The following is a 12,999-nucleotide window of genomic DNA, read 5'->3' as shown; positions in this document are numbered from 1 at the left end:
GATGTAGACATGAAGAAGAAATAAGTGAGAGGAGTTTTGCTATGTCTGTTGTACTCAAGAGGCTCAGGGAGACGATGCCTGTAGAAATAGGTCATCCCATTTAGGTCATTAGTTAAGTACTGTGTCATTTGGAAATTTTGAAAAATCAGTATCATCAAACTTTTGGTTGTGTAATCAGAGGACTTTATTAAACATTCTATGTACAAAGCACTTCATTCTGCTCTTTGGACATACAAAACAAGTGACTTATTGAGTAACAAGGGTAAATCTGTCTCCAAAGGTTTATGGTCTTATCTGGGAAAGAAAATACATGCACACAAGAAAGCTAAAAGTAAATAATACTATACAATAAATACTGACTCAACAGTGAATGGCCCAGATATACATATTGCAAGAAATCAGTGGAGAGAATCAGCACTTCTGGTTGACTGATTAGGGAAGGCTTTACAGGGAAGGCAAAAAGTGATGCACAGTTCAGACACAGAAAGCCCTGGATATGTATATAGTCTCTGAAATATACTCTTTCCAGGGCAGGATACCAAGTATCACAATTCTTTAAACACTGAATGAAAAGATCCTTCAGTAGATTTTGCTGGCTGGTCACCCTGATGAAAGAAACTGAATCCCATGCTCAACACTTTCATTTAGATGCCAGTGAACCAAGACTTCCCTGGTGGTCCACATTTCTGAAGCAGCGGGCACAGGTTTGATTCTTGATCAGAGAACTGAGATCCCACATGCTTCACGGCCAAAAAATTTTCTTTAAAAAGAGAAGAAATTAGATGCCAATGAACCAACTCCTATGAGAGTGTCTCATCCACACTCATGCAAAAGATCATGGCTGTTTGCTGTTTGTGCGTGTGTTGCACATACATGAATTCATAGGGACTCTAATACAAACAGCTTATATTTTAATGCCAATTATTATTTGCCAAGTACTATTCTCAGTATTTTATCTACATTTGTTCATTTAATCTTTCCAATAGCCCTAGAGGGTAAGCTCCATTATTCTCAATTTCTGGTTGGGAAAATCAAAGTTCCAGGAATTTAAATAACTGTCCCAAGGATTATCAAGTACTAAGTGCTTTGCCCAAGAATCTGGACCAGTTTCTCCTTGAGCCACCTGGCCAAGTCACTTCCTTGGTGAGGTGAGAACGGGGCGTGCCACGTATCTCCACCCTGGGTCTTCCATGGTCAGCCTGATCCATGCAGTTCTTTGTCACCTTTCAGGATGGGACAGACTGAAGACTTGTGTGGGCCACAAGAGGGAGGGTGGACTTCTCCAAGAGATCGTCAAATGATGGTGGGGCTTCTCTGTTAGCATCCACGAGACTTTATTTAATTATTTTTTATCTTTAGGTCACACCACACAGCAGGCGGGACCTTAGTTTCCCTACCAGGGGTCTGACCTTCACCCCCTGCGTTGGCAGCGCTGAGTCTTAACCACTGGACCACCAGGGAAGTCCTCCATGAGGCTTTCTTAATGAATAATAACCCCAAGATAGAGTCTTTCGCACCTCCTCTCTTAGGGAGTGAGTACATCGGAGCAGAGTGTGCTTTCACATGAGATGTGGTTGCCAAACGCACAATACAGATGAAAGGCCAGCCTCTCCCTCTCTCTGTCTCGCAACCCTTCTCTCTTATGTTCAGACTTTCCATCTGCAAATGGAGGCACTTGGACTCAGTCTTTTCTAAAGTTTTTTCCAGAATTATAAATCTTAAAACCATCTAGCTCCATGACATTGCATCCTTCCTTCAATATGTTGATTTGGGGTAAGTGACCTTTCTTCATACGGAAATCTCTGCATTGGGAAAACCAGGACTGTGTCTGCTCCATTCTCCTCCCTTGAAGAGACCCTACAGAGACACTGGGAAATGCCAAATTAAAGCTTCTTTCTGACCTCATTTGCAAAGGGTGCAATTGTTGTCCTAAGATGAACAACACCACTTAGAAGATGACTCATTCTCCCGGTTGGTATATTTTTCTACCTTCTGATTATTATATTTTTGCTTTCTTAAACATTCCTATTTACAGGAAATTTTCTATAGTAAAAAAAAAAAAAAGAGAGAGAGAGAGAATAAAAAAGTTTTACTACAGTTTCTGTGGTTAAAAAAAAAATGACACCCCTCATTCACAAAGTGAGTCGCCCTTTTCCATTTGTAATGTAACATCATTAATACTGGCTTCTTTTGTCTATAACTTTAAAAACTTATTTATTTATTTGGCTGTTCAGGGTCTTAGTTTCAGGATGTGGGCTCTTAGTTGCAGCATGTGGGATCTAGTTCCCTGACCAGGGATCAAACCTCAGGCCCCCTGCATCGGGAGCTTGGACTCTTAACCACTGGACCACCAGCAAAGTCCCACTACTGACTTCCTGGGGAGATAAGTAAGGGCCACTCATTGCCCCTTGCCCTTTATCCACTAATTTTTTTTTCCTGCTGCGTCTGACTGTGTGCTTGCTTTAAAAAGGACCTTTTTTTTTTTTTTTCCAGAAGGATTTTTATCTGTAATACTGTTCTATTATCAGGTGGCTCCTGGTTTGAATGTTGAATTTGTTTACATACAAGGTAAGAAAATCAGTAGCTCTCTACTTGAAATACAATATTTCTCCTTTCTCATCCCAGGTTTCAAAACACCAGATTGTTTGTGGGGGTTCATCTTACATGGGCTTCCCAGGTGGCGCTAGTAGTGAAGAACCCACCTGCCAATGCAGGAGACATAGGAGACGTGCGTTCAATTCCTGGGTCTTGAAGATCCCCTGGAGAAGGGCATGGAAACTCACTCCAGTATTCTTGCCTGGAGAAGCCCATGGACAGAGGAGCCTGGCAGGCTACAGTCCACAGGGTGACAAAGAGTCAGACACCACTGAAGCAACTTAGCACGCAAGCACCTCTTACATAGTCAGAGTAGACAGAGAGACCCTCGGTGGCTCCGTGCTCTTGAGGACAAAGTCCAGGGCTAGGAATCAACAGACTTGGGTTTTTACCTCTGGCTCAAATCTCTATTAGCTGTTACTTATCACTCCAGCCTTCAGTCTCCTTAACTTAAACACCTTTCTGGTTCAAAAGCTCTATGCTTTTTGCTTGGTTCACGGCCAAAGAAGTTGTGTCTAAGCCCACGCTAGGCTGACCATGCAATCAATTTAAATGTGGAGGGGTGGAACATATTGGCCCTTGAATTCCTTTTGTCCAAAGAACAGTGACCTAGTTAGAGTCGGCCCAACGTTGGTGACTATGTATGAAAGCCCTCCCTCAGCCACCTATAGAATCTAGCTGGGTGACATCCCTGGCCACCACTGCCAAGACAAGCCAGAGCTGTCTTCCTGATGAGGCTGGAGACCCTGGCAAGACCAGGATTCTGCTGTCCACTGTTGGATACCCAGCATGGTATATATATGTAGACAGTGGATGGGGAAAACGTCAGCAACACAGAACGGCTTAGACAGAGGGGCTTTCCATCCTCTCTTCACGCCCTCCTCTGTCAGCACTACCAAGAGGGAGGCTTCCTTCATACTCTTCGGAGGCAAGAAGACACGAATGAGGACATTTCTCCTGGGGTCTCTGCTACTCCTGAAATGCATGACCTGGTCAAGAACAGACAATCACATCTTTAACATACAAGCAGCAATATCTAAAAGCATCATGACAACTGCATCATGGATCGACTCTTTCTTGAACAAGAAGCCCCTTTGGGTAGAGCCCCCTTGGCAAATGAAGAGTCGCTTCCCTTTAAGTCCCTTGGGAATCCAAGAATCAGCTTTGTTCTCTTGTCTGCAAAAGCTATTACAGAACTTGTTTGTCTCCAAGTTGGACCACGCCCTTTCCTCTTGGAAAAGACCTCTCTTTTGACCGAGGCCCTGGGTTGCTGCAGAAGGTCTCAGCCACATTGGCTACTAGAGCCCTGATGTACTAGGATCAGGGAGGCAGGCTCTTTCTATAATTCTTTTTCTGGCACTCTACATGTGTCTGTGTGAGTCTGTGTGTGTGTTGCTCTCTCTGTTTCTTTCTGTATTTCTCCATGTCTCTCTCTGTATCCCTCAGCCTCTCTCTGTACCTCTTTGTCTCACGGTGAAAGTAGGGGTCCTGCTGTAGACGTCTCCATCTCCCTGCCTGGTCTTCTCTCTCTCGCTCTAGAGGGACACGGAGACAGAGGATTGGAAGTCCTGACTGCACATGTCTGATTGCTCTTCCATCTCTGAGTTGCCACCCCATGTCACTAAGCGTCCCTGTCTGTCTGTCTCCCCCTGTGCCTCCCTTCCCTTTCTTTCTCTCTGTCTCTGACCCTCCTGCAAATGAAAACTAACTTCTGCATTATCTCCAAGGCCTCCTGCAGACAGTGTGTATCATAATTCCCTGATCTTTTAAAACTAGGGAAGAGAGAGGGTGACAGGAAGAACTGTGGGGATGTTGTTGATATCATGGAGGATATCCTGGGGATGGAGTATAAAAAGGAGGGAGAGAGGGAGCAGCTGGGACCACGGATCCCTCGGCTCACTCCCCTCTCAAAGACTCAGGCTGATTTACAGGCACCCCCCCAGACAAGCCTGACTGTTTTAAAAGGACAATAACAATTTCAGACATCCAAGAATTAGAAGTGTGACTATATCTCCAGCCAGAGCTAGGTGAGAGTAGATTGCCTGAGAAGAATCATTTCAATCAAGAAAACATCATTTCTGATTAGAATGAATCAAACTGAGATTTTTTTTCCCCAAGAAATGTCACATACAGGCCATGTATATGGGGTCCCCTTCATTGTGTACTCACCTCCCAAGTTAGGAGTATAGCCTGGCTTACTAGCTTGGGCCTTTGGTGGGGTGACGAGAGAAATCAGAAGAAACATTCTGAGGAAGACAAAGGATAGTGGACTTGTCACCAGCAGTCTGTTCAATTATTCAGTCGTTAATAAGATCACAATTATTCAAAGCACGTGGAGAATTATTTCGTTAAGCACAGTATCGTGCTTAGTGAAACATGTCAGACAAAGACAAACACTGAATCTTATCACTTATATGTGGAATCTAAAAAAAATAAAACAAACCAGCAAACAGAAAAAGAAGCCGACTCACAGATATCGAGAACACACTAGTAGTTACCAGTGGGGAGAGGGGTGGAACAGGAGCAGAGGATTAAGAGGTGCAAACTACTACGTATAAAATAAATAGGCTGCCAAGATATACTGTACCGCATGGGGAATAGAGCCATCATTTTTGCAATAACTTTAAATGGAGTATAATCTATAAAAACATCAAATTACTATGTTGTACACCTGAAACTAACATAATACTGTAAATTGATTCCATCTCAGTTTTCTAAAAAAGCACATGTAGAATTGTGACCTACAGCAGTTTCTTTCTTGCCTTCACCTCATCCCTGTCCTTTTTTATTTTAGAACCACTGACAACATGCGAATAGGCTGGTATGAGAGATTCTCTTCCTCCCTGGCTTGGATGTTTCTCCGGAAGCCTCTAGTTTGAGACGGAGGTGGGGAGAAGGCAGTTGACTGGTGTGGAGAGAGTGAAACAGGTAATCCCTAGTCTTCAGACAGCTCCACTTTTTAAATTAACTTTTATTGAAGTATAGTTGCTTTACAATATTATATTAGCTTCTACTGTAGAGGACAGTGAAGCAACTGCACATATACATCTATCCCCTCTTTTTCGGATTTCCTTCGTATTTCGGTCACCAGAGAGCACTGAGTAGAGAGCTCCCTGAGCTACATCCCTAGAGACTGTCATACAGAGTGAAGTAAGTCAGAAAGAGAAAAACAAATGTCAGATATGAACACACATATGTGGAATCTAAAAAATGGTACAGATGATCTTATTTTCAAACAGCTCCTTCTAGCTACTGAAATTCTCAACAATACAATCACCACCTTGCGATGCACCTGGTCTAAATTATCCTTGTGCTTCAGGTACATGTTGTGGATTGGAAATATCATCTCGCTGGTGGAATTATCACCACGTGAACATAGATTAATCCATCACATAGGATATAAAATGAATGCAAACAAGTATGTTTATTATTTTAGTTTAGGGGAGCTGGGACTGACACTCCCCAGGCAGGTAGCCCAAGGAGAAAGACTTAAATCTGGACTGTAGGATATGGTGACCTAGAAGTCAGAGACCTACAGATAGGAGAGGAGGAGACAGTTGATAGGCTACTTCCTCTGCTGCTGCTGCTGCTAAGATGCTTCAGTCGTGTCCGACTCTGTGCAACCCCATAGACGGCAGCCCACCAGGCTCCCCCGTCCCTGGGATTCTCCAGGCAAGAGCACTGGAGTGGGTTGCCATTTCCTTCTCCAATGCATGAAAGTGAAAGGTGAAAGTGAAGTTGCTGAGTCATGTCTGACTCTTAGTGACCCCATGGACTGCAGCCTACCAGGCTCCTCTGTCCATGGGATTTTCCAGGCAAGAGTACTTCCTCTGAATAGGGCTAAAACACCAACTTACAGTGGCTACAGCTGGAGGCAGAGTGAAGGAAGGACATAAAAAGGTAAGAACAAATTTGCCTAGGACCCAGAAAAGTGATTCTCTTTTTAACACTTATTTTTATTTTATTTAGCTGTGCCAGGTCTTAGATGCTGCACGTGGGATCTAGTTCCCTAACCAGGCATCAAACACAGGCCCCTTTCATTGGAAATGTGGAGTCTTAGCCACTGGGCCACCAGGGAAGTTCAACAGACCAGTAATTCTTAACCCTAAGAGTACATTAGAATCACTGGGGAGCTTAAAAATAATAATAGTAACTCGGCTCTACTCTAAGACTTTCTAGTTTAATTTCTTCAGTGGAACCTGGACAGTGGTATTATTTACAAGCTGTCCAGGTGTTTCTGAGGTGCAGCCACCCTGGAAAACCACAGATTCAGACAATCAACAAGCTAATAATGAAATTCTGGGTATTATCCTGACTTACCTTGCATACAAAGACACAAAGAGAAGGAGGGGGGGAAATAACTATTTTCTATAACACCAAAGAGCAGAGCTTCCCTGTGGTAGCTGAATGGATAAATAACAGACACACGTAAAGGAGTGAAACTAAGCTGAAAGAGATTGGAAGAGTCAGATCTCTCTCCTGAGAGCATCCAGGAAGACCCCAGGGAAGAGGTGGGAATACATCAGATAGGCTGCTGCTGCTGCTAAGTCGCTTCAGTCGTGTCTGACTCTTAGTGACCCCATGGACTGCAGCCTACCAGGCTCCTCCGTCCATGGGATTCTTCAGGCAAGAGTACTGGAGTGGATTACCATTGCCTTCTCCAATCAGATAGGGTAGCTGGAGGCAAACATTTACATTGCTGAGATACTTCAAGAAGGCTTAGATGAGTATGTCTCAACCCTGACTACACTAGAACCACCTAGGGAGCTTATGCATCTTCCCAAATCCAAGTCACAGTGCAGACCAATCCAATTAAAACCTCGGGGGATGGCAACGGTAGAGCAACATTTTTTTGTAAGCTTCCCAGTTGCTTCTGATATCCAGCCAACATTGAGAATCATTGCTTTAGATAATCATTAATGTTTCTTCTCAGTAAAAATTGGCTTTTTTTTTTTTCTTTTCCCCAGCTGGAAAGCATGTAAAGGTTATCAACCATCTTCCAGGTATGCAGACCAAGGACTGGGAAGGAGACCAAAGTTTCGGGAAGAGTAAGGCGAAAGGTATTTGCACCAATGTGGATGGACCTGGAGATTAGCATACTACATGAAGTAAGTTAGGCAGAGAAAGACAAATGTCATATGATATCACTTATATGCAGAATCTTAAAATGATACAAATGAACGTATTTACAAAACAGACTCACAGACATAGAACACAGCTATGATTACCAAAGGGGAAATGTGGGAGGGAGGGATAAATTGGAAGCTTAAAATTGACAGATACACACTACTATATTTAAAATAGATAACCAACAAGGACATACTGTATAGTAGAAGGAACTCTGCTCAATAGTCTGTAATAACCTAAATGGGAAAACAATTTGAAAAAAGAATAAATACATCTATAACTTTTCATACTGTTCATGGGGTTCTCAAGGCAAGAGTACTGAAGTGGTTTGCCATTCCCTTCTCCAGTGGACCACATTTTGTCAGAACCCTCCACCATGACCCATCCGTCTTGCATGTCCCTACACGGCATGGCTCATAGTTTCATTGAGTTAGACAAGGCAGAGACATTACTTTGCCAACAAAGGTCTGTCTAGTCAAGGCTATGGTTTTTCCAGTAGTCATGTATGGATGTGAGAGTTGGACTATAAAGAAAGCTGAGCGCCGAAGAATTGACGTTTTTGAACTGTGGTGTTGGAGAAGACTCTTGAGAGTCCCTTGGATTTCAGTCATCCTAAAGGAAATTGACTTCATTGGAAGGACTGACGTTGAAGCTGAAACTCCAATACTTTGGCCACCGGATGCCAAGAGGTGACTCATTTGTAAAGACCCTGATGCTGGGAAGGATCAAAGGTGGGAGGAGAAGGGGACAACAGAGGATGAGATGGTTGGATGGCATCACTGACTCAATGGGCAGGAGTTTGAGTGAACTCTGGGAGTTGATGATGGACAGGGAGGCCTGGCGTACTGCAGTCCATGGGGTCGCCAAGAGTCAGACATGACTGAGCGACTCAACTGGAACTGATATCTGTAACTGATTAACTTCGCTGCCCACCCGAAACTAACATGACATTGTTAATCAGCTCTATTGTTGTTTCATTTCTAAGTCATGTCCAACTCTTTTTGGGACCCCATGGACCGTAGCCCACCAGGTTCCTCTGTCCACAGGATTTCTAAGGCAAGAATACTGGAGAGGGTTGCCACGCCCTCCTCCAGGTCCCTAACCTTTTACAACTCCAGTAACCATGGAAACAAGCCCTCCTGAACATCAAGCTATTGATATTAGGAAAATTTTTGTGTCGGGTCAGAATTTGTTCCTCTGGAATTATCACACCTTGAATATGGTTCAACTGGTGAGAGTCACAATGAATGAGTGAGCTGTCATGGGGACCCAAGACTTTGCATCCACTCTCATTTCTCTGTTTCATCACCTGCTCTCCTGCTCCATAGTTTGAGGGTCACCCCTCCAGGCCCTGCTGCCTTGTCACTCTCCTCTAAATGCATTGAAGTCTACTTTCTCTCTGTGGCTGTGGTCCCAGTGCTCCACCTAGATTCTGAACAGCTCAAAGAGGCACTCACAAAGCTCTTCTGAAAAATCCATACCGCAAAAGTGTTAGGTGATGGTTTGAGCAACACTCCAGGTGCCAGAAACTCCAATGTGTCTGTTACCTCGTCAAATTTTAAATACAAAAATGAACGTGAAGGCTTTACCTCTGATATCCTGGAGATCCATTGTGCAGAGTTTATTCGATCCTTTAAGGCATCTCTTATCTGGGGGGGTTAACAAAAGGAATTAAGGATTAGAAGACTATGAAGAACTAACGCATATGCTTGAGACCGGCAAACACTATGCTGAGAGTGTGTTTCCAGCAAGTACTGTTGGCGGGACCAACAGGAATAATGCTCTTGTTGGTACTTTGCCTACAAATACTAGCTGTGGTATTCGATTCATTTAAAAAGTAATCATATGGTCTATAACTACATAAAACCTTAAGTGTTTTTTATGCAGTTTCACTTGCAAAACTGCATTTGTTCTTTATCCTAATCTAGCAGAGAAGGCAGGGCATCCCAGGTGGCTCAGTAGCTAAAGAATGCCCCTGCAATGCAATCGCAATGAGAAGATGTGGGTTCAATCCCTGGGTCGGGAAGAGCCCCTGGAGGAGGGCACAGCAACTCACTCCAGTATTCTTGCCTGGATAATTCCAAGGACAGAGGAGTCTGGTGGGCTGCAGTCCATAATATCACAGAGTCAGACACAACTGAAGTGACTGAGGAGCACAGAAGGCAGGAAAACCATTATTATGTCTGTGATCCATTGGAAGATTCTAAGGCTCATGGGTTAAGGACTCTCCAGCAGCACACAGCTATTCCATAGAAATATCAGGATTAAAGAGCTCATTTCTTAACCCTTACCTCTTTTGCTTTTAGGTTGGTATTGTATCCCCATGGGAAAACAAAAGAACCTCTGTGAAATGTCTTTTACAAACCTTGCATATTAACTTAGTAGTAAAACAGCATTGATAGTACAATAAATAAATACATAAAATTTACAAAATAAGCCCTGCAGTGTGAGTGTTTGCATCTATGATTTAGAAGGTTTGCTTTTCTCAATTCAAGAGGCAATGTAATAAAATAGAAACAGGGTGATCTTAAAAGTCTGAATAAACATCTGATGTTTTGTTGCTTTTTTTCACTTATTTTCATCATACCACCTACACACACTCATCTGTATTTGGAGAATTTCCTTCCTTAAGTCCACTGCTCTTTAAGGTAGAAGCCAGGAACTCACTTTCTCAGCCTCTCTTGCAGCTAAGATGTAGCCATGTGACCTGGGCTCAGCCAATCAGACACGATAATGTAAGAAGCATGTATCAGTGATCCTCCCCAGGCAGCATGAAGGGGCTGCAGTAGCAGGAACTGTAGCTCAGCACACACTGTCTCATGTTGCCCTGCCGAGCTGTGCTCTCTGTGCCCAGCAAAGTAGGAAGGGGCAGAAGAGCCTCCTGTGGAGTCATCTGCGCTGTGAATCAGAAACTATTCTTTATGCATAGCCTCCATGCCTCCCAGCCACAAAGAGACCTTCCCAAAGATGTTATCGTGAGATGTAATAACTTTTTCTGCTTTCAGCTAGCTAGAGTGGGTTTCTGAGCTACTTCATCACTCTGAGTTTCAATTTCCTCATCTGTAGAACTAAAAATAGGAATAACCAGGATTGCTTTCAGGGTAAGAGCTAATGAATATAAGAGCTTAGCCCCATAAAAGCTTGAAAGCTTGCATCATTGAGACCTCGATGTCCTGTTCAAGTGTCTGCACAAATGATTGAGGTGAAAGACCCCCAATAAGTGGTATTTACAAGTGAGCATTTCAGGGCCAAATACTGATAATGCATAAAGCAGCAGAAGACTTTATTGTACCTTCGGATCCAGGATTGTTCCAAACACCAGGATGAAGAAGCCCTGAGAAAGGTGGAAGAGGGAGGAAGAGCCATTAAACAAAATAAAATGATAATAATAAATACCAGTACTTATTATCAGTTCCTATTCTGGTAGAAGGTAAAAATAACTTTCCTAAATCCTTAAATAGAAAGACAAAAACCATTTTATTAAATCTTTGACTCTCTCATTTTAAAGTTGCAACACCTAGATTGATCCTTTCAACAAATATGGATACAGAATTTTTCATGCACCAGCCGCTGCTCTCGACACTTAGAATACTCAGTAAACTAAGCAGACTGCGGTCCCTGAGGCATGCAAGAATACTATAGGAATTTTTTATTTGGGCAAAATAAAGTGTTTTGTGTTTATCAGGAGTTGTGCATCTCATCAGAATATAATGGCCCAAGAAAGTCCAAGGAGACAGGCTATGCACAGCCACCTCACAGTTCTTGAACAATCAGTAATGAAAGAAACTTCCACAGAAAATAACAAAAGCAGCTGTGTTCAGCTTTTATGAACACCCCCAACCTCCTTCCCCCATCCACAACTAAAAACTGTTATAAAACTTGTGAAGAAAAATTAAGTCCACGGATACTCATAAAAACTCTAGAGTTTCTAAGTATACTAACAGGTGCTCAGAAATGGGTGCTCCAGATATTATACTAAAAACTCTAGAGTTTCTCAGTACACTAACAGGTGCTCAGATATGGGTGCTTCAGATATTATAGTATAGAGAGAATTTATTAGTTCTCATATCTCTTATCTCATATCAGTATTTTGGCTATCTGATGTGAAGAACCAATTCATTGGAAAAGACCCTGATGCTTGGAAAGATTGAGGGCAGGAGAAGAAGGAAGTGACAGAGGATGAGATGGTTGGATGGCATCACCGACTCAATGAATATGAGTTTGAGAAAACTGTGGGAGATAATGGAGGACAGGGGACCCTGGAGTGCTGTAGTCCAAGGGGTTGCAAAGAGTTGGACATGCTTTAGAGACTGAACAACAACATCTCTTATGATTCATACAAAGATAGACCCCATTAAAGTCACACAGTAGCTGTTCTTCTATCATTATAGTCCATTTGAGTTTTCAACTTTTTTTTCATGGAATTGGCACAAAACCACTCTGGAAGAAGGAAGGAAATGTATATGTCCCATTTTTCACCTAAGGAAGCTCAGAGATTTAACTTTCAAAATGTGAAAGGCAACAACAAAATACATTAGACAAAATTTCTCCTGGAGATGAGGTTACTCAGGTCTTGACTCACCAGACAAGAGACGTAAGATAATGACCTTCAATTTAGGCATCCTTGTTAAGCTGCTTCTATTTCATAATCAAATGTGATCCTTACCCAGGCTAAGGCCTGCTAAGGTACATAATTTAAGACAAACGGCACCCTAAAGATGTTGCAACCAAGTGACCATCAGCAGAAACAATATAAAACCCCCTGCAATCATGATCTGTAAAAACCTGGCTGAAGGATAGAGGATTTCACAGGGACCAGTGCATGGCTACCCAGCTCAGCTACTCCCCCAGACAGGCTAAAATACACCTCTCTGTTCACCCAGTCTGTCGAGCGCTCCAAAGCATGGAATGATTCTTTCACATTACTCTTTCTAGTGTTTCTCTTAACCTACAAGAAAACCATTGAAATCTGTCATTGTGTCTATTAAGAAAATGTCATTGATTTTGTGAACCATTCAGTTATAAAGTACCACTTGTATAAAGATGCTTGGGCCAAATACATCCCAGTCGGGTTTTGGTACTAGGAATACATTTTAAACCAAAATCTTCACGAATTTTACCCAGGAAGTAATTTTCAAAGATCAGGGAACCACAATTCTAGCCTGTTTCCTGAAGGCTAAAGGACTCAGCTCTCTCTTTGAAAGATCTTTAATTTCTTGAGTTTGGATTAATTATATTCATATCTGAACATTTACCATAATGCTCAGCACAAAAGAA

At 42.6% G+C, this 12,999-nt stretch overlaps 1 protein-coding gene across 9 annotated transcripts in view; it reads right to left on the bottom strand.

The window, feature by feature from the left end:
• Positions 1-2,552: 2,552 nt before the first annotated feature.
• LOC147346916 (putative adhesion G protein-coupled receptor F2P) overlaps positions 2,553-12,999 on the bottom strand; it is a 33,234-nt gene continuing 22,787 nt past the window's right edge. For all 9 annotated transcript variants that reach the window (XM_086370718.1, XM_086370722.1, XM_086370719.1 and 6 more), the window contains 4 exons: positions 11,015-11,056; positions 9,312-9,371; positions 4,765-4,841; positions 2,553-3,584 (listed from right to left, as the gene is read on the bottom strand). In XM_086370718.1, coding sequence (XP_086226844.1) covers positions 4,794-4,841; positions 9,312-9,371; positions 11,015-11,056 — 150 coding nt within the window. In that variant the 3' untranslated portion in view covers positions 2,553-3,584; positions 4,765-4,793. The remainder of the gene's footprint in view (positions 3,585-4,764; positions 4,842-9,311; positions 9,372-11,014; positions 11,057-12,999) is intronic.

Source organism: Bos grunniens, chromosome 23 (genome assembly GCF_055505025.1).
Source record: "Bos grunniens cultivar Pamir isolate PY7600 chromosome 23, Bosgru_T2T1.0, whole genome shotgun sequence".
NCBI classification, from domain to species: domain Eukaryota; kingdom Metazoa; phylum Chordata; class Mammalia; order Artiodactyla; family Bovidae; genus Bos; species Bos grunniens.
This window is presented reverse-complemented; position numbering and strand designations above follow the sequence as displayed.